This window comes from Mirounga leonina, unplaced genomic scaffold (assembly GCF_011800145.1).
Source record: "Mirounga leonina isolate KUSES-001 unplaced genomic scaffold, KU_Mleo_1.0 Mir_176, whole genome shotgun sequence".
Lineage (NCBI taxonomy): Eukaryota > Metazoa > Chordata > Mammalia > Carnivora > Phocidae > Mirounga > Mirounga leonina.
Window position 1 is genome coordinate 43,666,640 of NW_023270454.1, and position 25,551 is coordinate 43,692,190.

At 37.2% G+C, this 25,551-nt stretch overlaps 1 protein-coding gene across 1 annotated transcript in view; it reads right to left on the reverse strand.

Moving 5' to 3' along the window:
- The window catches only part of ELMOD2 (ELMO domain containing 2), a 37,230-nt gene extending 11,926 nt beyond the window's left edge, over positions 1 to 25,304 (reverse strand). The window contains exons 1-8 of the mRNA XM_035023022.1: positions 25,203 to 25,304; positions 23,943 to 24,093; positions 21,994 to 22,022; positions 13,916 to 14,013; positions 13,547 to 13,676; positions 10,757 to 10,890; positions 8,442 to 8,510; positions 7,537 to 7,670 (exon numbers count right to left, since the gene is read on the reverse strand). Coding sequence (XP_034878913.1) covers positions 7,537 to 7,670; positions 8,442 to 8,510; positions 10,757 to 10,890; positions 13,547 to 13,676; positions 13,916 to 14,013; positions 21,994 to 22,022; positions 23,943 to 24,084 — 736 coding nt within the window. The 5' untranslated portion in view covers positions 24,085 to 24,093; positions 25,203 to 25,304. The remainder of the gene's footprint in view (positions 1 to 7,536; positions 7,671 to 8,441; positions 8,511 to 10,756; positions 10,891 to 13,546; positions 13,677 to 13,915; positions 14,014 to 21,993; positions 22,023 to 23,942; positions 24,094 to 25,202) is intronic.
- Positions 25,305 to 25,551: the final 247 nt, after the last annotated feature.

Genomic DNA, 25,551 nt, shown 5'->3' on the forward strand with positions numbered 1-25,551 from the left:
TTTTGCTTAGACGATCTGTCCATTTCAGTGAGGGGGGTGTTAAAGTCCCCCACTATTATTGTATTGTTGTTGATGTGTTTCTTTGCTTTTGTTATTAATTGGCTTATATAATTGGCTGCTCCCATGTTAGGGGCATAGATATTTACAATTGTTAGATCTTCTTGTTGGATAGATCCTTTAAGTAGGATATAATGTCCTTCCTCATCTCTTATTACAGTCTTTGGTTTAAAATCTAATTTGTCTGATATAAGGATTGCCACCCCAGCTTTCTTTTGGTGTCCATTAGCATGGTAAATGGTTTTCCACCCCCTCACTTTCAATCTGGGGGTGTCTTTGGGTCTAAAATGAGTCTCTTGCAGACAGCATATCGATGGGTCTTATTTTTTTATCCAATCTGATAGCCTGTGTCTTTTGATTGGGGCATTTAGCCCATTTACATTCATGGTAACTATTGAAAGATAGGAATTTAGTGCCATTGTATTGCCTGTAAGGTGACTGTTACCATATATTGTCTGTGTTCCTTTCTGGTCTATCTTGCTTTTAGGGTCTCTCTTTGCTTAGAGGACCCCTTTCAAGATTTCCTGTAGGGCTGGTTTTGTGTTTGCAAATTCCTTTAGTTTTTGTTTGTCCTGGAAGCTTTTTATCTCTCCTTCAATTTTCAGTGACAGCCTAGCTGGATATAGTATTCTTGGCTGCATATTTTTCTCATTTAGTGCTCTGAATATATCCTGCCAGTCCTTTCTGGCCTGCCAGGTCTCTGTGGATAGGTCTGTTGCCAATCTAATGTTTCTACCATTGCAGGTTACATATCTCTTCTCCCAAGCTGCTTTCAGGATTTTCTCTTTGTCTATGAGACTCGTCAGTTTTACTATTAGATGTCGGGGTGTTGACCTATTTTTATTGATTTTGAGAGGGGTTCTCTGTGCTTCCTGGATTTTGATGCCTGTTTCCTTCCCCAAATTAGGGAAGTTCTCTGCTATAATTTGCTCCTTTATACCTTCTGCCCCTCTCTCTCTTTCTTCTTCTTCTGGGATCCCAATTGTTCTAATGTTGTTTCGTCTTATGGTATCGCTTATCTCTTGAATTCTGCCCTCGTGATCCAGTAGTTGTTTATCTCTCTTTTTCTCAGCTTCTTTATTTTCCATCATTTGGTCTTCTATATTACTGATTCTCTCTTCTGCCTCATTTATTCTAGCACTTAGCGCCCCCATTTTTTATTGTGCCTCATTAATAGCCTTTTTGATTTCTACTTGGTTCGATTTTAGTTCTTTTACTTCTCCAGAAAGGGTTTCTCTAATAACTTCCATATTTTTTTCAAGCCCAGCTAGTATCTTTAAAGTGATGATTCTGAACTCTAGATCTGACATCGTACTAATGTCCGTATTGAGTAGGTCCCTGGCAGTCGGTACTACCTCTTGTTCTTTTTGTTGAGGTGATTTTTTCCGTCTTGTCATTTTGTGCAGAGGAGAATAGATTAATGAGAGAACAAAATGCTAGCAGAGTAACAATGTCCCCAGAAAATATACTCTAAACAAATCAGAAAAGACCTGAAGCAGTGGAAAAAGAAATGGAAAGAGAGAAAAAAGAAAAAGAAAAAAAAGAAAAAGATAAAAACAAACAAAACAAAACAATAACAACAACAAAAAAACCAGAATGTGATCAAATATGATCAGGCTGGTATATAGATCAGTGCCACACACTAGATTTGGGGTGTATTTTGGTCTTTTAGAAGAAAGTGCCTCCCAAAATTTTAAAGAAAGAAAAACTTATATATGTACAAAAATAGGGTTGATATGATGAAGGGATGGAATATGACTGTAAAGATGGAAATTATAAATAATTTTATAAAAGGAATTGATAAGAAGTTGTTTGAAAAAAGAAAGAAGAGGATTTAAAAAAAGAAAAAAGAAAAAAAAGGGAGAGAATGTGATCAGGCAGGGGAATAGAAAACACCATATACTAGAGATTTAGGGTATATTTTAATCTGTTAGAAGAAACTATCTCAAAATTTTAAGGAGAGAACAACTTATATATATGCCAAAAATACGGGTAACTACTATGAAGGGATAGAATATGACGCTAAAAATGAAAAATAAAAATGTTTTTTTAAAAAAGGGATTGATAAGATGTTGGTTGAAAAAGGGAAAAAGAAAAATTCAAAAAAAAAAAGTTAAAAAAAAATTAACTTTGAAAGACTAAAGAATCATGGGGAAAAGCCATGAATTCTATGTGCATTATTCCCCTAGCACTGGAGTTCTGCCGTTCTCATTGATCGGTAAACTTGGTCTTGGCTGGCTGTTCTCGCTGATCTTCTGGGGAGGGGCCTGTTGCTGTGGTTTCCAAATGTCTTTGCTGGAGGCGGAATTGCCCCGCCCTTGCCCCCTCCCGGCTAAGTAATCTGCTCGGGTTTGCTCTCCGCGGCTTTTGTTCCCTGCGAGCTTTCCGTACAGCTTTGGAGGCGGAGAGTGAAAATGGCGGCCTCCCAATCTCCGCCCCGGAGGAGCCGAGAACTCGGGGCCCCACTCCTCAGTGAGCCCCCACAGAAAAGCCATCAGTCACTCCCATCTCCCGGTCTCCAGCTGCACTCCGTGCTCACCCGGCCTGTGACCGCGCGTTTCTATCTCTGGCACCCGACCCCGGGTGGAGTCTCTAAACCCAGCAGATCCCTGCGGTGCACTCCCGCGCGGCTCCTCCCGGGGGAGGAAGGTGAGTCTCCCCGGATCTGCCGCTTGTTGGGTCCCTGCTGGAGGAGCAGTGGCCCGACTGTGCCGTGGATCACGGTTTATGGCAACCCCGAGCTGAGAGCCCGCGCCTGGGCTCTGCCTCTGCAGCCGGCTTCCCTGCTCCGATACCTGGGAGCTCGGCCGCACTCAGGCACCCCCGGTCTTTCTGTGACCCCGAGGGTCCTGAGACCACACTGTCCCGGAGGGTTCCACCCCCCGCTTAGCCACCAGAGTGACGTCCCTCAGCGGAGCAGACTTTTAAAAGTTCCGATTTTGTGCTCCGTGGTTCTATCATTTGCCAGAAGCGGCCGACGGAGGCCCCTCCCCCGCTGTCTATCCTCCTGAATATCATCTCGGATTCACTTCTCCGCACGTCCTACCTTCCAGAAAGTGGTCGCTTTTCTGATGAGAGAGTTGTTGCTATTCTTTTCTTCGATCTCCTGTTGAGTTTGTAGGTGTTCAGAATGGTTTGATCCCTATCCAGCTGAATTCCTGAGAGGAGACGAAATCCAGGTCTCCTACTCCTCCGCCATCTTGCTCCGCCCCCAAAGCTCCTCTCTTTATAGTTCTTTGTTCTACACAAAAACTATGACCTTGGAACTGATTTTTGCAAACTGGGCCCAGTCCCCAATAAATAAGGTATGTATGTTCAAAAGATAAGGTTTCAAATCATTTTCTAGTTAGAATATGCTCCTTCTAAGAAAAACAGACCTTAGTTAAGACATAAAACTTTACTGCTAAAGGGCATGAAAATCAATTTTTGGGAAGAAACTTCAGTGTATAAGATTGAGAGGGTGAGGGTATGTGTGGGTGTGTGTGTGTGGGTGTGTGTGTGTGTTTGCTTTAAATATTTCAAGAAATTTGGGCGCCTGGGTGGCTCAGATGGTTAAGCGTCTGCCTTCAGCTCAGGTCATGATCCCAGGGTCCTGGGATCGAGTTCCGCATCGGGCTCCTTGCTCTTTGGGAGCCTGCTTCTCCCTCTGCCTCTCTGTCTCTCTCTCTCTGTCTCTCATGAATAAATAAAATCTTTAAATAAGTAAATAAATATTTCAAGAAATTTGAAAAGCATAAGCTTCACCATTTCTAGGATGATTTACAGCTCTTATGGATCTGAACTGATAGAAACAAGGCAACTGAGAAGGTCCTATGATGACTTTTGTACCTCAGATATTACTGTGATGCTCTTCTTAGAGAAGCCAAACAAGATGTTGGGCACTGAGATCAACAGTGTCCAAAGATACTCACATTACCCATAATTAGGGGAAAAAATAACCATAATTAGAGGTCATTTTGCACTGTTTTCCTACCTACCACACTCCTATATTTATTTAAATAGGTAAAATGCTTAATTTGGGGGAGCGAAGTGTTTATTTCTTCCTTTTCATATTTATGTTCAATGGGCAGCATTAAATAAGCATGTATTTCATAGAGAAAACAAATATCAGAAACTATTAGCGAAGTCTCAGGAGTTTAGACACTATGCTAAAAGTTAATAAGAGATTTAGAGGAGGAAATCAAACAAGACTAATGGGGGAAAAACAGTTCCCCAGCAACCAGATGAGAAAAAAAAGACCTGGGGAACAGGGAAAAAGAAGATGCAGATTTGGATTAAAAATCTGTTCAAAATGCCCAACCCCTAATAAAAGAGACTGGCTGAGCTTGACCCAAGAGAAGGGTCTTTTCCCAGCTCACAGGATGAATATACGGTCTCAGAGTCTATAGTAAAGGATAGGTACACTGGGACTATACTGACCCAGTTTCATTATTTATATCGGGGAGCAGCCACGGCATGGAGACATCCCCAGGAGGGTCAGGAAGGACCAGGAGGGTGCTTAAACAAAGCAACAATGACAGCTCTGCAAGGGTAAAGGAAAGCATCTCATGCCTGCTAGGAATCTTCAGTCCCACCAGGCAGAATCATCAATTCTGGTCCTAGGGACCTGAAAAACCTGTCCCTCCATCTGAAAATATGTTGCATTGACTCCTACTTTGTGTAACCATCCTCCCCATATGATCCTTTATCCTTATCCATTAAAAAAAAAATCTAGACATACAAATGGTGGCGGCTAAAGAGGTTGGGCTAAAGATGTACACTTTGGGGGGCGCCTGGGTGGCTCAGTCATTAAGCGTCTGCCTTCGGCTCAGGTCATGATCCCAGGGTCCTGGGATCAAGCCCCATATCGGGTTCCCTGCTCAGCGGGAAGCCTGCTTCTCCCTCTCCCACTCCCCCTGCTTGTGTTCCCTCTCTCGCTGTGTCTCTCTCTGTCAAATAAATAAATAAAATCTTTAAAAAAATAAAAAAATAAAGATGTACACTTTGGTATCACTAGTACATGCATAGTTTATCAAATGGGGGACTTAGGGGGGCGCTGGGTGGCTCAGATGGTTAAGCATCTGCCTTCAGCTCAGGTCACGATCCCAGGGTCCTGGGATCGAGCCCCACATCGGGCTCCCTGCTTGGCGGGGAGCCTGCTTCTCCTTTTCCCTCTACTGTTCCCCCTGCTTGTGCTCTCGCTCTCTCTGTCAAATAAATAAAATCTTTAAAAAAACAAAAAACAAAAAAAATGGGGGACTTAGGGATCACTTAGAGACAGAATGAAGACTCAAGAGAGAAGGGGGTCCAGGGCTGGGCTTTGAGGTGCTCCTACATTCAGTAAGGGAGTGGATGAAAAGTTAGCAAAAAAGTCTATGGAAGAGTGAGGGGGCCAGAAAAGCCAGAAGAGTGTGCCATCAGAAAAGCCCAGATAATGTCTTAAGATAAGAAAAGCATGGTGATCTATGCTTAGTGCTGGTAAAAGTATCAAATAACATGGGGACAAAAAGGTGGCAAGTGGATTTGGCAACAAAGGATGTTCATGTATTTGCGAAAGTCAGTATAGTGGGGAGAGAAACTAGACTGGAGTTAGAAAAAAATTAGAAGTAAGTGAGTGAAAACAGCACTTATTTGAAAAGTTTTATGATGAAGGGGAGCAGATAAATGGATTGGTATCTGGAGGTGGACGCTGCCTGAAGGGAATGTTTTGTTTCGGTCTTGAAAATGGAAGCTCTATAAATGCCAAGACTTTTGCCTCATTTCTGCTCTATCCCCAGTGCCTAGAACAGCAACTGACACCCAGTGCATGAATGCATAAATGGGAGGAACAGAAGCAGGTCTCTAGTCTGACAGGGATGCTCCAAAAGAGAAGGAAAAGAGGAATAATGCAGAAAGAAATGGATAACTGAAGGAACAAAGTCTCTGGTAAGACTTCCCAGAGAAGGTCATGTCTAAACTGAGATTTGAAAGATGAGCAGGCACCACCTGGACGAAAGGAAGAAGCGAATGGGTATTCCAGGTGGAATGAAATGTCCAGAGTCAAAAGAGAGCATAATAGCTTTGCACAACGAAAAGGCCAGCGTGCCCACATTTCCGACTGTGGGGAGCTCGTTTTTGGCAGGAGAATGAATCTGGAGAGGTTTCCAAGGTATGGATCATGAAAGGCCTTGTAATGGAACCTTTTGAAGAACTGTAGGCAGTGGAGCAAAATGATTCGATTTTCATTTTAAATCATTCTCTCTGCAATGTGGAGAACAACTGGAAAAAGGTCATCACAGAAAGACTACTGAAAAAGCTACTGCGTATTAAGGAGGGCACGGATTGCATGGAGCACTGGGTGTTATACACAAACAATGAATCATGGAACACTACATCAAAAACTAATGATGTACTGTATGGTGACATAACATAATAAAATAAAATTAAAAAAAAAAAGAAAAAGCTATCGCAGTAATCTAGTAACAAAGGCCTCATGCTGCACGCAGTTACAATGGGGATGGGAAAGGCAAGAGAAATTTAGCAATTGACAAACCTGGAACAAGGGATTAAGTGAAGGCAGGGGAGGCTGCGGGAAGGAGAGACTTGGATGATGCCTTCAACAATGGAGATGACGAAGTTATGATTTGGCCATTTATTACCTAATTAGTTTCCTATATCATGCCAACATGCAAACGGCATTCTAAAGACACAAAAAGATCAAGAAAAGTAGAATGTGAAACTAAGCTAGGTTTAAAGTCTTTGCTTCTGAGCAATAGCTTCACAAGATAAATTCATTTAATTAAAACTTCAGGGTGCAAATATCATCACAAGAAAACTTAATGGAACAGTGGTAATAATGACTGCATTAGGAACAGTTAGTTATGAAGTACCCCCAATCTAACACAAGACAACCTGGCCTTGAAATGGGGGATGGGGGGGAATATTCCTTTAAATTAAATTTCCTTATAAGATTAACAAAATAATGTGTGAATGGTCTGTCCTTGACTCAACAGTACTCTCTAACCCAGTATTCAAGAGGGAAAATTCATTTTACAGTTGACTGGAAAATGGATGTCTACAGGAAAACTGCATAAATCCTGAATTTACATATATGTGAAAAAACGGTCTTGCTAAATTTTTTTATTCAGCAAATATAGAAACCGATGATAAAATACTCTTGGGGACTCATCTTCCATTATTTCCCTGTTTTTCTTTTTTCTTTCTTTTTAAAGATTGATTTATTTATTTGAGGGAGAGAGTGCATGAGCAGGGAGGGGCAGAGGGAGAGGGAGAGACCCAGCATGGAGCCTGATACGGGGCTTCATCTCATGACCCTGAGATCATGACCTGAGCCAAAACCAAGAGTCAGGTGCTTAACCGCCTGAGCCACCCAGGCACCCCCATTATTGCCTTGTTTTTCAAAGATCCTAAATAAATATATAAAATGACAAGCATAAATTACATATTTAGTAGAAATATTATATCTAGAAATGTCTAGCTTTAACTCATTTTAATACTCACAATAAAACTGATGAAAGTGTTCCATTGTTGGTATACCAGGAACAAAGTTGTAGAGATGAAACTTCAAAGCTTCACTCTTCAGCAAGCTGTAAGCCATCTCCGTAAGGTTGATTCCAACTATTGCATAAGAATACCTATGTCAGAAACATTACCAGTTATATCAGCTAGCCAAATAGCTCATAAAATAAATGTAAAATTATGCAAGAAATTAGTGAAAAATTACTCTGATGCATTTCTAATACAGTATTGTTTTATGAATAGATAAAAGATTTTTGTTCTTTTAGAGGATGTTGATTTTCTGGATATAATCTAAGAAGTAATAATGAAGCTTTGGCCATACAAATACCAAAAACCAAAATCCTTAAAAAATAAAATAAAAAGAGTACACTCTCATTGGTTTCTAAAACACACTGGGTAATCTGACATTTTCTCCTCCATTATCAGGGTATTTATTTTTATGATGTAATGTTGTTATAATGTTTTTTCAAAGGTAGGTATCATTGGAATATAAAAATAAAATAACAATGATAACGTCCTTAATAGGACCTCAACTGCATTTCACTTTACAATTTTCAGAGCTATTTCTCATTTTTCTATTTCTATGTCAAAGCTATTTCCTATTCCTATTTTCAAATCTATTCCTCAACAAACTTTCATAAAGTCCCTTACCTCCATTTTATAGACAAACTATATCTTGTGGCAAAAAAATATTGAAATAATACAAAATTGGTGTATGATCACATTTCACCTTAAAAATAATGTATCATGCAGTATCTTTTATAAAGGTCTTATTAATAAAAATAATCTCCTTTTAAAAAACACCTCAAAATACTTTCAAATTCAGATAATCTAATCAACATTTTAAAATTCAAGAATTTACAGTTTCTTTGATGCATCCGGCTTACCCTAATTTTGGATGATTTGAACGGGAAAGAATCTGGTGAGCTTCACTGGTATAATTTTCACTGAAATACCTTTAAAAAGTTGAAGAAAAATAGTAAAATTAACGTATGTTATTCAAATTGAAGATATCCAGAAGAAATTTAAAAAGCTATTGTCAAGATGATAGTCTCAGTACTGCCACAATCATCCCAATCTCCACCTCAAATCACTTCAGTGACTCAGAAATGCTGGTCAATCAAAATTTAATTCTGAGGGTTCAGGCCTATCTAGTTAGTACAGGACATGGGTCCTTGGCAATGCTTTAAACTATTTTAAAAATAAATGATTTAACAAGAGACTTTCTACCTAGCTTTAAAAAAAAAATCTAGGTTCTTTTTGTCGTTATTTTAAATTTTCTATAAAATAGTCTGTGTGTACTTGTTGGGACATTCATCCTTTCGCCTCAGCTAACTCCTTCTATCATAACTGAAGTCTATATTGTTTAATGCCATTTTCTGTGCAAACAGAAGAAAGGCAATAACCTTTCTTTTGCATTAAAAAAGCTCTCCTTGGTCAGTGGTATAACTAAAATGCTGGCCATAAAACAGAAGTATTTGCAGGTACAATGGAGAAATATATAAAGCTACCTATTTGTAGGCTCACACATCATATTGGCAAATACTAGTGCAACTTCTTTGAGTTCTTCAAGAGAGGGACTAAATCTTCTGTTCAACCTCCTGGGTCACCTCATGATGCACTGGTACTCAGGCACATATACGTATATGATGAATGACTGGGTGTTTGTATAAGGATAAGAAGTAGAATAAAAAGTGGATTTCCATGGCTCATTTAAATTTTAGAAGTCACAATCATTGAAATTTTCATAAAGCATAGAAATTTCTAACCAAGTTTTCCCATTTTCCTTCTATAGATTAATACCATAGACTTCGATTTTTCTTTACTGGCTAATTTTCAACCCATTAAAACAAGGGTTGTTAATTTAGAAGTCCATGACTGAAGGATCACTCATGAATGAAGGGGTATCCATGAGGTTCAAATATCTGTGTAGTTTGCAAGTACCAAGAAGAAAGATGGTCTCTAAAGGCTAAGAACAAAGATACTATGTGTTCTGAAAAACAATGAATTTTAAAATATTTTGTAATTTTTCCAAGTGGAAACAAACTGCATTTATTCTATTTCAATACCAACTGGAAGTTTATCAAAGTAGAAAACAGGCAATCTCATTTTTTGTAATTATTATTTTTAATTTTTTAAGACTATATTTATTTATTTGAGAGAGAGAGTGCACGAGTGAGGGGAGGGGGAGAGGAAGAAGCAGGCTCCCCTCTGAGCAAGGAGACCAATGCTGGGCTTGATCCCAGGACCCTGGGATCATGACCTGAGCCGAAGTCAGACCCTTAACTGACTCAGCCACCCAGGCGCCCCTGTAATTATTTTTGTATTGTGTTGTATCTTTGGCAGCTATACTTACAGGGAATCTTTATAATCTTCATACTTATAAAATTTAGGTATTACAGAAAATTAAGTACTTTTATGACTGGAAAAAATTAGAGATATTGAAACCCTACTGTATCTTCTATTTTCCACCAAAATAGCTTTATCCAGACAGACCTAGTTATTCTCAATATTAATATTTAGCACAGTTTTAGGACTAATTTTTTCACAGTAACAATTATCCAAACTTTGCTAATGGTTAGGTTTCCCATTCTAGGCATTTTATGGTCTATAAATCACAATTCAAGGACAGACAGTAACACTGAAATCTTTTAATTTGCATATCCACATCCATACTAATCTTTTAGTTTACTTTCTAGAATAGTTTTGGCCATCAATTCTGATTTTATTTACATATTTTGGGATTTCACATATGTGCCCAAGCATAAGTATTAAAGGAGAAAAAAAAAGAGAGAGTTCATATAGGCTCTGAAAAGGGCTTTAGATCACTTATCACAGATGTTGAAAAGTGTGAAGAGACGTTATTAGTATCAAGTTATATTTCCCAAAATGTAATTAGAAAGCCAAGAGAGAAGAGGCAAGAAGATAAAACAAATAAGAAAAGAGTATACATGATTCTTTAAGAGGTATCAGAAAGAGAAAGGAAGAAGAAAGATATCAGTAAGTAATCACACACACACACAAAATATGTTTCCAATGTCTTCATATTGTTGCCAGCACATTAGTAAATACTTTAAGCACTGTAGCTATTAAAATTCAGAGATAGTGTGAAACGACTAGATCAATTCTTATTAGAATTTAACAATATTGGAGGTTACAGGTCATTTCATTTAGAGAAGAAGAAAAAATTTATTTGACTTACACAAGATTGATTAATCCAAGTATGCCCATGCCTCTGAAGTCAGTTTTGGGATCATCACCCTGGAAACCAATGTCAGCCCACTGCTTGGAGATTCTAGCCTTCAACTTTTTCGTGGGCATTAGAAGATTCCAAAGCTGTACAAACATACTTCCATATTACAAATAATAGCGATGTTCTTAATTTACTAAGACATTTTTCTTCTCATAGCTGACATACAAGTAAGTTGAATGCTTTCAATTAAACAGCTTTAGTAGATAAATCATAGGGGTTCAACAAAGACTATATTTAGAGAACTTATCAATTATCCTAAAAAATTTAGCATACTTATTCCAATTTAAAAGACTGATATTAAGAATAGATTTGAAAAAAGTGACAAGTACACAGAAATCTAAAACAATGAGGTATCTTTATTTACTAAAGTAATATATATATGTACATATACACACACACATATATATATATATGTGTATATACATATATACACATATATATATATATACCAGGACTGGTAAACTGCCTCCTTAAGAAAAAAACAAAACAAAACAGTGTTAGGTACTTGGTCCTTCGCTCAAACACTACATACTTAAATAGGCTCCACTCTAATGGTGGGTGATCGGTCCCTAAACAGAAGAAGGGAAACGGAGGGAATCATGAAGAAATAAGACTGACAGCATTTCAATCTGTACGATCATATTTTACGAATTTTCATAATTTTAAAAGAAAAAAATAATATGGCTTGGTTTTAAGTAAATATGTTCCTTAAGACTGAGCACTTAAGAACAGCAATCAAATATTAGCAACAAACTAACCAACGCAAAACAAAGTTTAAAAAATTTAATCATTTTCTAAATTCAACACCACAAGTCATCAAACAAAGCAGACTTACAAAAGTTGTTTAAAAAGTTTGTAAATATTTGCAGAACAGAAATACTTGCATGTTTTTTTCCATTTCACTACCATTTCAGGCATTGTTGAGTAAAGGACTCCTAATGAAAGGAGTATCCTGTCACCTAAAATAAAATGTGAAGACTTGTGACCTTACTTTAAGACAGGGTCAGGACTCTGGCCCTGAAGCTAATCCAATCATTAGATTGGGTTTTTATCTGGTCCCTTCTCTTTTTACTAACACATCAGTGTCTCTCCATGGGTTCAGCAAGGGGTTTGATTATGCCAGTGATAAAGCCTCAGTGATGTGGAGAGAGAGACACAATAAAACCAGTAATAGTCAAATTTAATATGCATAAATATCAAATTTCTGGGTTCTACCCCTGGAGATTCTGATTTCATGGGGCCAAAGTGGAACTTTAAATTCTAAGTATTAAGACACTGGTTAGCTGTAGTGAAGGTGGTCCTTAAACTACACTTAAAGAAACATGTACCTACTTAGCTCTTTACCCACGGAGACTGCAGAGTATATGCAGTGGCTGAGTGATTCACCGTCGGCAACTGGCTCTCTTACCTTTAAAACTGAGTCTCATAATGAATCAACAAGATAAAAATTCCCTTGACTAAAATGCTAGGATATGTATCTTACCCCTTCTAAAGGGAAGGTAATGTGCAGAAAGAGTCAGGAGTTACGGGAATAATGATAACAATGAAGATATAAATGGTGGCCAACCCCCAGTGAGTGCCAGGCACCATTCTAAAACCTTTTAAATATAAAGGTTCAGTCTACACCAACAGCCCTTTGAGGTACGTTTTCTCATTATCCTCATTTTACAAAATCAAGTTTTATTTTTAATTTTAAAAGAAGGTGAAGTGTATATACTTTCTCAGAAAAAAAGGTGTTTTTTTAAAAACTTGTCTGTTTACTTAGATATTATCTGTTACATAGATATTATCTGCTACTTAGATATTATCGATGTCTCTTTCCACAGCATTTTTATTTATTTATTTTTATTTACTTATTTATTTTAAAGATTTTATTTATTTATTTGAGAGAGAGAATGAGATAGAGAGAGCATGAGAGGGGGGAGGGTCAGAGGGAGAAGCAGACTCCCTGCCGAACAGGGAGCCCAATGAGGGACTCGATCCCGGGACTCCAGGATCATGACCTGAGCTGAAGGCAGTCGCTTAACCAACTGAGCCACCCAGGCGCCCCACAGCATTTTTAGATATAACAAACTCCTAACTCCAAGTACAATGTGCTATGTTCTTTGACTTTAACCATTTAAAAATGAAATTGGCCCAAAAGCAAATTACTTCATCTCCTCTGGGCCTTAGAATCCTCATCCCTAAAACTAAAATGAAGGTGGCAGACTAGATGATCTGGAAAGCTTACTCCGGGTTTAATAATCTCTACTTTGGCCTCTCACTGGCCTTATGTATTTATACTTTATAAATAAGAATTAGGAAAATTCGAAGTAAATTTCATTACTTTCTTAATTTTCAATGTATGGTGGCATTATTTGGCAATTCACATTCTGTAAATCCCAAAATATTTGACATAATAATATGAAAAGGGGACAGTCAGGTTTACAATTTGAAAGTAAGCTGAAAAAAATGCCTAACTTATACGGGTGATTTATATAAGAAGTAGGGGGAATGTCTGAAGCTTGTGGACTCATTAGTTGAAAAGATCCCTCTATTAATAAGTTTATAATTTATTTCAGAATTAAAGGCATTAAAATAAAATTTATGTGAATATATTTTAATAAGGCTTATCAGAAAATTACAAAAATAGGCACATCTTTCACCAACAATAAGGGGCAAAGAAACTGGATGACTGTATAAGCCTCTAGAATTTGCACACAGACTTTACTAGCTCAAATACAGAAAACAAAAATTTACCTTGAGAAGCAGCTTTTCATGTTGGAGGTTATCAGAATCATATGGGCTTTTCCTCACACTTTCTACATCCAAATAGAGCTGTTTATAACCAGATATCTGCAGTAAGCACGCCTTCATACAGATTTTAAAACTGAAAATGAGAAAGTTATTATTTCTAAAAATCATACCTTCTTATCACAATAAAGTAATGCCTTCCATAGCTTGCGTTTTTTCTGTCTATCGAGAAAGCATTTCCTCAATTCCTCATCTTAGAGAAGTGAGAGGGTTGAACTGGATGAGCTCTAAAACCCCTGCAGCTCCAATGTTTTACAATTAACTGTGTGTGATCTCCACACCTCACAATAAAAGTAGACCATAAAAACAACATACCTGGCATCCTTCTCAGGGTTAATATTCTTTTCCTTCATTATATCTTCCACACATTTGTCCACTTCACTCTGGACAACAAGAGTTGCTTTCTGTAAAACCTATTTATGTGAAAGAAAACAGAATGAGGAAAATCTCTTAGAGCTGAAACAGAACACTAAGTTTTGGGTATTTAGTCAACATACAATGCAAAATGAAACCAAATTTGTTTCACCAGAGCTAAAATCATACATACATACCTACATACATGCATGCGTACATAAATACATAAAAGAGAAGCAGCATGATGTGAAGAAGGCTTCCTCAACTGAGAATCAACAGGGTCTCAACTGATAAGTTCTTAACATATGAGCTCCCACCATAGTGGGCGTGTGAAGCAGATACTTTTTATAAAATTTTTAAATTACATATACATGTACAAAAATTTTAGTGCAGAAGTCAAAAAACCTTTTAAATGCAGAAGAGCAAAAAGAAGAGAACTCAAATATTCTTGTAATTATTTGCCACCACCAGAGACAGTCACTGGTAACCAATATCCTTAGTCTTTTTTCTATTCACATAAAACAGATTTCTTACATTATATGCCCTATAAATGTCCACTGGATCCTTCTTTCAACAAACAAGCAAGTTCAGGACTTTTTTTTACCCTTAAAAAGTTTCTTTAACTCTGATCCCTCTGTAGACTACCAACAAAATCCTCTCTGGTATCTCTTATAGCCCCAGGCAAAATATTCTCATCATACCTGAAGTTATGCCTCTGCATCTCTTGGGCCTTTTTTCTGGAATGTTCCTTCCCAATCACTAAACATATCAATGCTGCCCATTTTTAAGCTAGCTCACATACCAGGTCCAAGAAGCTTTCCCTGATTCTATTCAAGTGGAATTAACCTCTCCTCTCTTGGAATCCCCATAGTAATTTATCTATAACCGTTTTATGATGCTTTCTACTTTCTAAATTAGTTACTTTTATATATTAAGTGGAAAATTCTTTGAGCACAGAGATTGTATCTAGTTCATCTTTTCATATCCTGTGTGTAAAAGATAATTGAGAGATGAACCATGAGAGACTATGGACTCTGAGAAACAAACAGGGTTTTAGAGGGGAGGGGGTAGGGGGGATTGGTTAGCCCGGTGATGGGTATTAAGGAGGGCAAGTACTGCATGGAGCACTGGGTGTTATACGAAAACAATGGATCGTGGATCACCACATCAAAAACCAATGATGTATTGTATGGTGACTAACATAACATAATAATAATAATAAAAAAAGATAATTGACAAATAACTGTTAAACGGAGATACTTAACAGATAAAAACCTTAAGAAAGGCAAACTTTTGTTTCAGCAATGCATACGATTATTTAAAAGAAGGAAGAAAAGGAAGGAAACAAAAAGAAGACTCCTCAAAGTAAATGAAAAAGTGAGAAGGAAAATGATCAAAGACTTAACAGTTGGTAAGGATACACATATGGTCAACAAGGTCTAATTGGTCAAATCCTGAGGTAATATGGCTACAGGAAAGGTCCTGAACCTTAAAACCCAGCGCTAATGAAAGGGGTACCTTTACCATAGACAGAAACCTTTTGCTTCCTGAAACATGAAAAACCTAGTCAAATATCACCTCCTTTTGTGAAGGCTTCCTCAGCCACGGAGTTGGCTACTCCCTTTTATGCTCATACTCAGTGAGAGAGCACTTAGGATACTGTATGCTTACTTTTACAGATTCGACACCAGGCTTTGTCTCTCTTGCATACTCTTATGAATGAATGAATAACGGATTGAGTGAACTAGCTCAAGGCCAAATAAACTTAGAGACAGAGTTCACATTAGAAATAATGTCTAGGGGCGCCTGGGTGGCTCAGTCATTAAGCGTCTGCCTTTGGCTCAGGTCATGATCCCAGGGTCCTGGGATTGAGCCCCGCATCGGCTCCCTGCTCAGCGGGAAGCCTGCTTCTCCCTCTCCCACTCCCCCTGCTTGTGTTCCCTCTCTCGCTGTGTCTATGTCAAATAAATAAATAAAATCTTAAAAAAAAAAAAATACTGTCTAGTCTCTCAGCAAATACTTTTCCTATAGACACTACTCTTATCACTCTTTATTTTTTTATTTTTAAGATTTTATTTATTTGAGAGAGAGCATGCAAGAGAAAGCATAAGCGGGGTGGGGAGGCAGAGCAGCAGGCAGAGGGATACGCCGACTCCCTGCTGAGCAGGGAGCCTGATGTGGGACTCGATCCCAGGATTCTGGGATCATTATCTGAGCTGAAGGCAGATGCTTCACCTACAGGCGCCCCAACTTTGTTCTTTTAATAGATTACTTGGGCTATACTAGGTACATTACGTTTCTGTATAAACTTTAGAATGATCTTGTCACTTTCTTCAAAAATAGCTTGCTGGGATTTTGACTGGAATTGCATTGAATCTATAGGTTAATTTGGGAATTAACATCTTAACAATACTGAGTCTTCCTATTGATGACTACCACCTGTATCTTTCCATTTTTTACTTATCTTAGGAAAAGGAGTTTTAGTGTAGAAGTCCTGTGTGGCTTTCGTTAATCATTGAATATTTTATGTTTCTGAATGCTACTGTAAGTGGTATTGTTCTTTTATCTTGTTTTCTAAAAGCTTGTTGCTAACTTACAGAAGCATGCTGTGTCCTGAGACATCGCTAAATTCATATATTAATAATGCTAGTAGTTTTTGTAGACTTCTTAGGGTTCTCTGCACTCACAAACTGTGTCATCTGTTAATGAACAGTTTTCTTTCTTTTCAATCATTGTATTTTAGATTTCTTTTCCTTATTGGACTACCTAAGACCTCCAGCACAATGCTGAAAAAAAAAAAAAATCAGAGGGCAACCATCTTTGCTTTGTTCCCAATTCAATGTGGGAGCATTCAATATTTCAGTATTATATATCATGTTAGCTGCATGTTTTCTACCGATGGCCTTTATTAGGATGAAGAAATTCCTTCTATTCCTAGCTTAGTTTTTAATCATGAATGGGTACTGAGTTCTGTCAAAATAGTTTTTCAGTATCTATTGCAATGATCTTATTCTTCTCATTTACTTTGTTAATGTGGTGAGTTACATTCATTGACTTTGAAGACTCAATCGTGATGTATTAACCTTTTTATAGATTACTGGGATCAATTTGCTAATGAAGACTCTTTGCATCTGTGTTCATGAAGGATGATTTATAATTTTCATTTATTATATTGTCCTTGTCTGGTTTTAGTGGGTTATACTGGCTTCACAAAATGTGTTTTTTCTACTTGATGTTCTGGGAGTTTATGTAATAGTGGTATGATTTCTTCTTAATGTTTGATTAAGAGTTCACTAGTAAAGAAGGGTTTTTGGTGCAAAATTTTTTAATTACAAATTCCATTTATTAGGTATATGGCTATTTATATTTTTAAATTTCGTTTTGTTTTGATAAATTGTATTTTTCAAGGACTTTGTCCCTTTCATCTAGGCTACAGAACTTCTTGGCATAAAATGATTCACAGTATCCCCTAATACTTTTAATGATTGTGGTCTGACACCTCCTCTATCATTCCTGATATTGGTAATTTGGGTTTTCTCTTTCTTGATCAGTGTTGCTAGGGGGTTATTAATATCACTAAGAATCAAATCTTTTCAAAGAATCAACTTTTGAGTTTGTTATTTCCTATTTTTGTCTGTTTACCATTTTGCTAATTTATCTTCTTTCTATTATATCCTTTCTTTTACTTACTTAGGGTTTAATTTGCTCTTTTCTGGTTTAAAGTGTAAACACAGATCATTGATTTGAGGCCTTAGACATCAATCAAGTCAATTTTTTTTTAAATTTCCCTTGTGAGTTCTTTTCTGATCCATGAGTTAAATTTTTAATTTCCAGATATTTGGGGATTTTCTAGATGTCACACTTTTCTTATTTCTAAGTTAGTACTGTGGGGGACAGAGAACATACTCTGTGTAAGTTCAAACCTTTGAAATTTGAGACTTAAAGACCCATATATTGACATACCTTTATGAATGTTCCATGTGTACTTGAGAATGTGCATATTGCTTTTGTTGGGGGTAGCATTCTATAAATGTCATTTGGGTCAAGACAAAGTATTGTTCAAAGTATTGTTTGTAAAAGTATTGTTCAAATGGTATACATCCCTTCTGATTTTTTTGGTCTTCAATTATTGAGAGAAGTGTATTAAAATTTTCAACTACAACGGGGGATTCACATATTTCTCTCTTTAGGTTGAGTTAATTTTTGCTTCAAGTATTTGGCAGCTTTGTTAATAAGTGCATATACTTTTAATATTGTTTTATTTTCTTGATAAATAAACCCTTTTTATCATTATAAAAAAAATTCAGTCACTGATAATATTCCAAGTTCATGTTTTCTGAAACAAAGACACAACAGCTTTTTTATTCTTAATTGTTTGCATGGTGTATCCTTTTGCTTTCTATTTGTTTGTATCTATGTTTAGAGTATATTTCTTGAAACAACATTCAGTTAACTGGGTCTTACTTTTTTATCCATCTGTCAGTCTCTGGCTAATTCTCTAACTTTTTGTTAGGTCTTTGTTTCCTCATCAAAAATAAAATAGCAGCCTGGATGGAGGATAAATATAAACCATTACAGCATTTTCTAAGTTCATTTCGAAGGTATATTCAATACTGGAATATATAGTACTTAGAGAGTTTCTAAAGTCAGCAATTCTACTTTCTTTTTTAATCTCAAACCATGTATGCACCCAAAGACTATTTTCCCAATGTCATTTACTTTTTACTAAAGAAAACGCAGGTGATAATAAAGAATAAGAGAACAACAAATATGAATCACTTATCATATACTTTGTAAAAAAATTATATGTGCTTATGTATTTTATTTTATTATAAAACACCACTTGGTGAACATAAAAGTAAAATAGTCTTTTTTTTATCACACCTACCTTGAGAATAGGTTACAAATTACATGATTAACACATATTCCTAGGAAGTAAATGTCAAATGTGAGTTTCACTAAGCAAGTAAATTTGCGGAGATTATACATACAGAGTATGAATGTTTCATTTGTGAACCACAACGCCTATGTGGTTATATACTTAAAGGTTAGGTACTTACAAAGTCTAGCTTTTGCAAAATTAAAGACAAAAAAAAATGCAAATGTACATCACTATGCCATACCATCGACCCACAGACAACTAAACTGATGCCATAAAACTAATTTATTATTCAACAGCTAGAATGTTATTATTTAAAAGCTAAGATAGCAGCTGCAAATTGAAAAGCACAGCCAGTCAAAAACACTATTAGATTGACAAAGTGTTCTTTCCCTCAGTTTCAAATACCTGTATATGCATTAGGACTGTGGAGCTTTGCAACATTACCATACACTGCACAGCAGCCAGACTTGTTAGCACAATACTGAATTCGACTGCTCAAATTCTAATACGGTTTACATTTTCATTTATAAATCCTAAAGTTTAGTAACCCTTAATATAGATTAATAAGTAGTCCTTAGCCTAAAATACAAGTAAACGAGACTCAATGTTTAACAATCAAAGAATTTCCACTATGAAATAGTTCACAACCCAGTAGGATCATACTATCACTGCCTTAAGGAATCGGCCTTAATAGATTAAAATCACTATTATTCACAGCAATTATCAGTAATGTTAAGTATTTAAATACCTAAGAAGTGTTCATGAATATTTTAAACTTCTAAAAATCTTGTAGAATATATTGGTTTAATCCCATCATCATTAATATTACTAACAACTACTATTTGTTGCATAACCTATCATGTACTAGGCATTCTTTTAGACTGCTTTCATATTAATATCCATAATCCTAAAACAATCATGTGGCTATTTTTCTTTCTTTCTTTTTTTTTTTAAAGATTTTATTTATTTATTTGAGAGAGAGAGAATGAGAGACAGAGAGCATGAGAGGGAGGAGGGTCAGAGGGAGAAGCAGGCTCCTCGCTGAGCAGGGAGCCCGATGCGGGACTCGATCCCGGGACTCCAGGATCATGACCTGAGCTGAAGGCAGATGCTTAACCGACTGAGCCACCCAGGCATCCCAATAAAATTGTTACCAATACAATTTTAATGTTTACTTTTCAAGTGGGCTTTTGTAGTCAGTAAATCAGATAAAAAAGAATAAACACTGTATTTTTCTTTAACTCATTACCTCGACCTTAAAGTTCCCAATAAAGTTTATCTATACCTTCTCTAAATGCCTATTCATAATTACATTCAACACTGCTCTTTATTTCTTTTGTGTATCCCAAAGACCCTGTGGAATATTGAACATATAGCACCATTCAAATCTTTGGTCAAGGATTTTGACCAAGGCACTGGAGTTCTTCAAAAGCAACATCTTATGTATGATCCCACTTAAATTTGGCATAATTATACCACACATAAAATCCCATTAGTAAAATCTGTGACCAAAACTGTTGTTACAATCAGTTGCAGTAACAACAGTTACACAGATAGCTGTGACACTGAGCTGCTAGTTTCAGAACTTCTCTAGAGGTTCTTCCACAATTTATGATATTGTTACTTGGTGACACTGCATCCTAAGTTTCAATTAATGGAAGGAACTATATGGGTGAATAAATTTTTAGAACCAGCAACTTATTAACTTTTTAGATCCCTACATTCTTATTAAAAAAAAACCAACAAGAATATTAATCACTCTCTAGGATTCTGAACAAAAGGACTCCAGACTCCTGTTCCCCCAATATATACTCATGTATATGAGTTATTCTTACCTTGACCATTCATAAAAAAAGACTGTTAACTGAATCAATAAGGCACTTATTTTACTGGTCACTCCCCAGAACATAACTGATATGCTTGCAACATTCAACAATGCCCACTTTGCATGAATTAGTTACTCCTATCAGTATCACTAGACAATAGCAAATCAACAGTTTTTGATTCTATTTTTTACCCACATTGTACATCATGACCAAGTACAAACATACCTATGGATATCTAAAATATAAATAGATGCATACACAGATAACTAAAATTAAAACTTCATAAAACAATATTTAACCTTATTATAACCAGTGTTATCTGATTATTTTCTATTCTATTTCTTTTGTTTTGTTTAATGCTGGCTGTAATCTACTATGGGATTTTAAACAATGACCTGGATGACCCATACTCTACCTTTGCCATACCAAATAATCTATATATACAGAGAGAGAGAGAAAATTGTGAACTACTACAGATGTCACAGATTGATGTAACAGATTGAATCACTGGTTCCAATTTTTCATTCCCCTATAATTGAATTATATACTCACATGCTTACCATGGCTTTGTAGTGGGCACAGTATATTTCTCTACTCCTTGACTTGGGCTGGCTGTGGAACTTACTTTAGCTAATGGGATGTTAATGGACATAACAGGAGGAAACGTAAAAAATATGTCTGTGTGGTTGGACATTCAATGATCTACTGTAGAACATTCTCCAAGTACCCGCTACCTTTTCAACCTGGGTTCCATAATGACACAACTGGAACAGACCTGAACTTGGGACCAACTTGAAGAAGAATCTCTCCAGTTGGCTCAAAGACCATAGGCAAGAAATAAACAATGTCTTCTTATATATGCCCCTGAGATTTTATAAGTTTGTTACACAGCAAAAGCTAACAAATAGCATGAGGTATGACTTATTTTGGATCAAAAGGCATGTGATTCAGGGTTTGTTTGTTTTTTTAGTAACTATTCAAAATTCTCTCAAATAAGAATCTATCTGAAGGACACAGTTTATGAGGTTTTCCCTTAAGAACCTGCTTTCCCAAAGGCCATCAAGTTTTGAGGCAAAATAAAAAAACAAAACCTCAGCGAAGGACAAATTATTCAAATACCTTCTTTGTGCACGAGTAGCACACTAACACACACACAGAAAATGTTTCAAAAATAATACTTTTAAAGTAGGACATTTCACGTTAATACTCTACAGCAAAGATTCTTCTAGTAGAACATTAAAAATCATTAATTCTAAAACTGACGCATTCTTTTAAAGAAAAAGTATCTCCAGGTTAAGTTTTCTAGAATTACCACCTTGATATAATCCTACCTTATTCTTGGAGTATGTCAAGGAATTTTCTGAAATAAAGAAAAAAAGAAAAAAGAAGGTTACCACTTAAATGTTGTTTGTGAGTTATTCCATAAACAAATAATATAAATATCAAGCCAGTAATAAGTTAGTAGCTCTAGAAGATATAATTTCTACATGTGTAACACAGCAAACATTTTTAAATGTTATCCTCACAGTACGGAGAACTAGATATGATTCCAAGATCCTCAACCTGATGCAACACACCAGAGCCAAAGAGGTGAGACCATCCTAATTTCCCCAGGGTCATGTTTCTGTGCAAACCCCCAAGTGTCTACTAACCACTGCATATTCATTCATGGCTGCCTCACAATAGCTTAGGTTCCAGAAACTCATCTAAAGAACATACAAGGAAAGTGCTATCTACTACATTTTCTTCATTTGTTGGCCTCACGGAGTAAGCATTTGGATTTGAGGAGCCAGTGACTGAATCATACAACAAAGGGGCAAAAACGTAATGACTTAGATTATAAGGCCAACTATCTTCTAACCAGACAAAGAGAAAAGCAGTTTCTCCATTCTTGTCTTCTGTTTCAAGAATGACTAGAGCATTTTTACTAGACTATTTAAACATTTTTTTCTGGCACATTTACTAAGTCTCTTTATTCTCAGCAATTTGAGAAATTCAAGAAAAATGGTTTTGCCACAAATTAATGCCTTAATATGTTCTTCCCCCATAGTACAAAACATAAACCATTACTTCTAAGATTTCTTATCAAGAGGTACTTTGTTCTTAGAGCAGCCAAAAGGGCAAATCAAAAGAGCAGGCAGTAATTGAAGTCAGCCACAAAGGTGTGAAAAAAAAAACTAGGGAAGTAATTAAACTTCAATCATCCAGCTGCCCTGAGGCTTACTCCCTCCTTATATCTCTCATTCTTCCCATGTTGCCTTGGATACCAACACCCACTCCCCAGATCTCACTTAGTTGAAGTACACTTGTTCAACACAAAGGAGGATTTAGTTAAGTCATGATTTTCCATTTAACACAGTGAACGTGAACTGTAGCCAATCCCTGGTCTTCCTTACTCTGGTCAAAGAGTAATTACCTCAACCACATTTCTCACTCCTCTGTGTTCTAATTTAAAGCAATATTTTCAATTAAGCACGGAAAGCTGATGAAATTTAGAAGGTAAAAAGTAGTAAAACTACTGTTCCAAAGAAATATAATGCAAGCCAAAATGTGAACAATGTGTGTACTTTAAAATTTTCTAGTAGCCACATTAGAATAAAAGAAACACATAAAATTTATATATTTTAACCCAATACATCAAAAATATTATCAACATATAATGAATATAAACAATTATTAATGAGGTATTTCTATATTCCTTTTTCATATAAAGTCTTGGAAACCCAGGGTACATTTTATATTTCGGCACATCTCAATTCAGACTAATCACATTTCAAGGGCTCAGTAGCCACATGTGGCTACTGGCTAACACTGGACAGTGCAGACTCTGATGTAATAATCTTTCCCAGGGATCACTACATACCTATTACTGTTCTTTCATGAATTACCTAAGAGACTAAAAGACTGATGAAAGTGCTGACTATAAAAATTGATCTAGATTCAGATACTCTTCCCTATCACTTAAGTGAAAATTTCAAAGGACATAGAAGTATAGAGATTTTTCTCTGGAAAATAGGTTGCAACTATAAGGTACAACTGATGAATTTCAGGAGCCACAGAAGATCATTCTTTGCACAGACGTGGAACTAAATTATGATTCTTTTTCTATAAAATCATAGTTTTAGAGTTGGAATCATTTAAAGCTGGATTTCAAAGATTAAAAAACTAAATTTAAGTTTCTGGATCAGGATACACAATGAGTACATCTGTCACTATCAATATTAAGAAAAAACATTCATTCAGAGTTAAAATTGATTTATTCTTTTTCAAATAACATTACCTATCCTGTGTGTCCTTTGTGCACCTACATAGGTATCAAAAATTCGCTGCAATTCACATTTTCCAGTCATCTGTCGTAAGAGCCATTTCATCCAAAATCGAAAAAAGTGCCCATAGAAGAACTCCCACAAAGAAATAAACATTTTTTTTTTTCCTGGAGAAGGAAATATATGACAGACTTAATGACCTTAAATTAGATTTAAAAATGGGAAAAAAAATAGTTACTTCGACTTATCAAATCCCAAATTATATCTACCATGTTATTCCACTGGGTCTATTTTGTAGTAGTATTTAGGCATGTAAGAAAACAATGACAGGTGTAATAAATACCATTTAGATCAGTTAAATAATGGATGGTCAAATGGTCAATTTACCACTTTTTAGGAATTAACTGTAAAAATCAAACTACCTACTCAGATTCAACTTCTCAGTTCCCTATGTTCTCATCTTTGAGAATGGGGCTCAACAGTTTAAGAACAAAAGAGACCCAACTTAGCAACAATTAAATATGCCATACATCTGAACGGTTTGTATAATGAAGAGCTCTTTTAACCCCTATGTTTAATTCCAGTTACATCTGTCCCACAGTCAGGAGATTCCAGCAAATGAAAACACGACATATGGCTTACAAATTGAAGTATAAAAGTTGAACAGAGTAGATCACACCCTGGCTAAAAACTGATTTTCCATTCAAGAGGTGAAGGGCAGAAATACTAAGAAGAGTAATAAGCTACACCCTCGACAAAACTGAATCTTTACGCCATTAGAAAAATCCTGAACTCCTAAATGAGGGGGGTTGGGGGGAATACAAGTGAGAAGTTATTTTAAAATAAAAATGCTTCATCTCCTTTCTGCCTTCAACATTCCCATAGATACATCATCTCTAGACTACGGCCTGAGGGACTGTCAAATTTGAAATGCCCGCAGGTCGGTGCGGAAGCAACGCCCATCGTCAGAGATCGGCAGTCCGCGCTCCATGGGACAAAAGAAACAAGAACTGCCGAGCGCGGGGAACGCAAGCCTCGAGGCGCCTGAGCTCCCCAGACGCCGGGGAGTCGCTGCGCGGAGCCCCCCTTCCGGAGCCCGGCCGAGCCCAAGTCGCGCGCTGCCCGCGGGTGGGAAAGTACGGCTCGCACAAAGCCCCACCGGCCTGGGCACCCCACGGTTTTCCTTAGGACACCGAGGGGCTCAACCAGCCCGCGCGCCCTCAGCGCAGCCGCACCAAAGCAGCGCGGGGCGAGAGAAAAAGAAACAGCAGCCACCTCACAGGAGCGGAAGAACTAGGGGGGAAGCTGGAGGTGCCTCGGTTTCCCCAACTGCAAACAGCCGGCAACGGAAACGACGCTACTCCCGCAGCGCTCCCTGCAAGCACCGCGACCCGGAAGTCGGGGAGGGAGGCCGCGGGAACGCCTTCCCGGGGACACTGCCCGCCCCCCGCCCCGCCCCCCGCCCCGCCCCTCCCGCCACTCCGATTGGCCCGAGCTCCACCAATTGCTAACGCTAGAAGGAGGTAGCGCTGAGTCGCTGGCGCGCGTGCTCGGGTTCTAAGGACGCCCAACGGTTTCCCTGGCAACGGCTACCTGGAGGCACGCCCAGCGCCAAAGGTCGGT